The sequence below is a fragment of the Melampsora larici-populina genome, assembly GCF_000204055.1.
Source record: "Melampsora larici-populina 98AG31 unplaced genomic scaffold MELLAscaffold_91, whole genome shotgun sequence".
Taxonomy (NCBI): Eukaryota; Fungi; Basidiomycota; class Pucciniomycetes; order Pucciniales; family Melampsoraceae; genus Melampsora; species Melampsora laricis-populina.
This window is the reverse complement of record NW_006768855.1, coordinates 224,988-229,218: the sequence shown is the minus strand read 5'-3', so window position 1 is coordinate 229,218 and position 4,231 is coordinate 224,988. Positions and strand designations below refer to the sequence as shown.

The 4,231-nt window shown below is 40.4% G+C and overlaps 1 protein-coding gene across 1 annotated transcript; it reads right to left on the bottom strand.

Moving 5' to 3' along the window:
• Nucleotides 1-438: 438 nt before the first annotated feature.
• MELLADRAFT_113692 (uncharacterized protein) lies at nt 439-1,646 on the bottom strand (the record flags this gene model as incomplete). The annotated part of the gene is made up of 5 exons (XM_007418403.1): nt 439-828; nt 959-1,077; nt 1,177-1,357; nt 1,449-1,512; nt 1,576-1,646. The coding sequence occupies 5 exons, from the start codon at nt 1,644-1,646 to the stop codon at nt 439-441; spliced, it is 825 nt and encodes a 274-aa protein (XP_007418465.1).
• Nucleotides 1,647-4,231: the final 2,585 nt, after the last annotated feature.

Sequence of the window (4,231 nt, the reverse complement as noted above, 5' to 3'; positions counted from 1 at the left end):
AGATACATTTTTAAATTTTGGTTGAAGATTTTTGATCCAAGATACAAAATTCAATGTTTTATTTTGTTTTATTTTATGTACATACATATTTCAAATTCTTAACCAAAACTGCTTTACAAAATTCAAAACACATTGATTAACCAACCAATCAAGAATTAATTTTGATCAAAATTCTAAAAGCAAATCTGAAAAATTGAGAAAAAACACTCAAAAAAGAATCTAATTTCATGATCATTGATTTTCATATTAGATTCTTGCCATCTTTCTTCTTTGGTTTCCTATCACTTGACATACTAGAATGCAAAATATAAATCAAATTGCTAATATAAAAAAATAAATCCAATAGGATCTTCAATACTTAAGTCACCCTTGGAGTTTTCTTGACCAAAACTTTCAGATTCATTGATTCTTTACTTTCTTCTTCCATTCCATCTTGTTCTAAAGTTTCATAATTAAATTTGGTACCTCCTTTTTAATTGGATTGTATAAATTGTTAGGTTTGGTTTGAGACATTGGTCCACAGATTAATACTTCTCCTGTAAATTTGGCTTGGATTAGAATGGAATTTATAAAAGATTTTGATACAATCAATTTAATTTCTCCAATAAAAATCGTGGAAGAAGTGATAGGTAATGCATCCAATTGATGTGTTACATCTAAATTAAATCCTTCATCTTTAGTATCTTTTGGTTCAGATGTACGTTCATTATATTGGGTTAATTGGGTACTATTATTTAATCCATTGGGTGATTTTTCTAAAGTTGCAATTGATGATCCATCTAACACTTGTAAGTTTCCAGTTGAATAACCTACTTCAAATCCTTTGACCTAATTATAAACAAAGGCAGATTTAGAATCAGATCTGATATAACAGAGATTGAATTATGATCAAAATTCATTTTTACCTTTGATAATTTGATACTAGACATCAAGACACCACTTAATCACTTAATCTAACCTTGAAACTTTTTGTGTCATGTCCAATTACAGAACATTCTCCAATTTTGGGCAAAAAGATTTGGGTTATAAATGTAGGAATTGCAGAAACATTTCCAATGAATTCTTGTTGTGTTTCACCTGGACCATTGATCAAAACCTGCTGTTATGAAGAAGTATCAAACAAAATTATAAAATAAAACTTTCTCAGTCTTCTTCATGTTTCTTACTCGATCTTACAACTGTATCTTGTGATTTCTTCAAGGAGATGACTTAGTACTGTTTGAGGATTGATAAGTGGAATAATTGTTTGCAATGCTCTTTCATCTGCTTTACTTTCTAAATCAATTGCCAATACTTGACATACCACGTTAACTTCTGCGGTTTCAGAAATGAATTTATGAAGTGATTCTTCGAATCCCTGTTAATACGAACAAATCACATCACATCAAAATTCCAAACTATTGATGAACAATCCATTTGATTGATTTATTGCATATCTGAAGACTCACTTTCTCTCCTTTCTCCTCCCCACTTTGGTTTCTTTCAAACATTTTCATTCTTAATTGTACTCTACTGTACAGCATCACCTCTCCTCAACTATTCATCTACATTCAATATTTCACCATACACATTTACTTTCCTTTTCCAAATAAATCCCTTACAGTGGAACTCATCGGTTGACCATGTGTTGACCATGGTCCTTTCATCTTTGCTTGAATACTCATTGCCCCAGTGTGGACCAGAGACATTTATAAACAGATTCACGGCGCATACTTATGCATCATCATTCCATTGGTCTGAGTGTGTGCCCCAAGGATCTCTTAGGGGGTTGGGTGCATTGCTGGTGTCTCTGCACGTGATTAGATTTGTGCTGAGAACCCTGGATCTTGCATTCCATCCTACCACTACGTAGGGATATTAAGTCTACAGTACATATGTGCGCAGTAAACCTTATAACCTTATGTGTTTTTTGGGGGGGACCCCAATGGGGGGTGAGGTGTAAGTAATCCTAATGGATCCTTACTAATTCACCACCATTGGGGTGAGAACGGACTGTAAAACCTGGGGGTTTCTCGACCCCATCCACTCACAGGCGGTGAGCCTTGAGCCTCAAGAAACGCCCCTACTCTACGTGTGTGAGTGGTTTGCTTGTAGTTGTCCATCCGTCTGCCCCAAAAGGGATTAAGGTTTACACATGGTGTTACCTGTATCATTTTGATCTGCCAGGATCTGCCTATCTCTGTATTTCACATCTCCTCTCACTTGGACTGATCCTTTGTCTTTCCTTTCCCCATTCTTTTCCCAATCTAATCTCTCTATTTGTTCCTGAGTTGATTCTCTCTGAGCAGTCGGATTGTGTTTCTTTGTTCTACGCAATCAAACTTTCAGAGGTATATGAGGTAAGTGTCTGATTTTCAACGTCCTGCCCTTTTGATCTTGTCCTTGTCTACCCCGAGGTTCCGTCAGAGTGATGCTCCTCCAATCCTGAAGGAGTGTCCATAGAGTAGCTGTTTGTTCTTTGGTCTCTCTCGGTTCCAGATGTTCCTCAGTTTACTGATTACCTCGCTCTTTGTCAGTTTGGTTTTCTTTCCATCAACTAGGATCTTGAAGATATTGTCTAATTCTTTTTGGGCTTGGAATTTGTAGAACTCTCCTAGGGCTACTAGAGGGTCTAGCCTTGATTTCTGCCTTTCCAGGTGAAGGTGTTGGACCTCCCCAGGGGCTGCCGTTTTTGCATTCAGCATTCCTATCCTAGCAAATTTACCATTCTTTGCCCACTTGATGTCCTGCCACTTTGGTACCCGTCTTGACTGATCATCTACTACGAGTTCCCCAAGCCTAGCTGTACCCCAGAAGGCCACAAGGGCAATTGCCTTCAGCGCAAGGTCCTCTTTGATTGACGGCAACAAGGAATTGACCAATGTGACTAGCACTGCCAGCATAGATACCTCGGGTTGAGAAATCCGAGGCGTCATCAAAAGCAAATCCTTGGGCAGACCTTGTCCAAGGTTTTTGCCCTGAGAATTACCTCAGATCAAAACCTCGGGAAGCTTCTGTCCAAGGTTTTGCATCTGAGGATACCTCGGATTTTGTAATCCGAGGATAAATATGTTGGCGGTGTAGATTGAATATCAGTACCGGTGGCCTTTTAACGTTCCTGTCATAGAGCAAGGCTTTGATCCTCATAGCAGACCGTAGTAGCGTATTCACAGTGTTGTCTGCCTGATGAGGGCATTGTCCTCCGTGGAACATGTGCCAGGCTTTGACTCCTGCAATGTACGCCTTCATAGTGGAGGATTTCACCAACTTGTCTTTTTCCGCTCTTTCCTCAATCTTCTTGGATCCCCAGGCGACGAAACGAATTAATGTCGTCTTTGACTTTGTAGAGGCAGATCTTCTGCCTCTACATTCTTCACTTTGGCAAACCTGAAGAGTTTCACTATTGCTGAGTTGTAGTGCTTCAGGGTTCTGTCCGCCCATGTGCCGCTCAAGAACTGGTGTTGTACCTCGTCTGTCTCCAATATATCTACGCCCCGTGCATTTTTCTTGAATCTACCAAAGGGTTTTGTGCTTGGTTCTACCCGAGTTTCTTTCATGGATGATGGCTCCGGTAGCGGTGCGTGAGGAGGGTACAGGTTCAGTTTTTGTTTTTCACAGGAGTTGCAGTGCTCTGGATCTCAGATGTGTCTCACGGTTTTCTAGGACAGGGAGGGAGTTATGTTTTCTCTGACTGCTTACGGCTTCTAATCCTGAGCGCGGCAGTTATCTCCAGGGGGGGGGAACTCTCAGCATGAACGGGTGAGGCATATATGGGCTCAACTTTTGGGTTCATTCTCACAGTGGGTTCCTCTTTCTTTCATTTTGTCATGTTTCATTGCATCATGGCTGAAATGTCTTTCTGTTCATGTGAACATAATCTTCTTGCCTCTTTCCGCATTAATACACTGGACTTAATGCAGCAGGGGGTGTAGGTCCATTAAGGGGCGGACTTTGAATTCTCTCAGGCAGATTTCCCATTCTACCAGGTCTTCGACTACGTCTTTGGGGTCACCCAAGTATGTAGCCACCTATATATGGAATTGAGGTGTGGGCCATGTGTGGCACGATATTGGTGGTGTGCACCAACCTTCTGATGAAGCTGCAAATTTGTGAGTGGGTCCAGCTGGAGTTGGAGTCAAGGATTTGCTCAATTTGCTGACGGCGTTGTTCCAACTTCTCTTCAGGGAGTCTGACGGTGTTCTCCGTCCCATTCCATATAAAGCCCAAGTATTGCTGTTCTGGACAAAAGTCT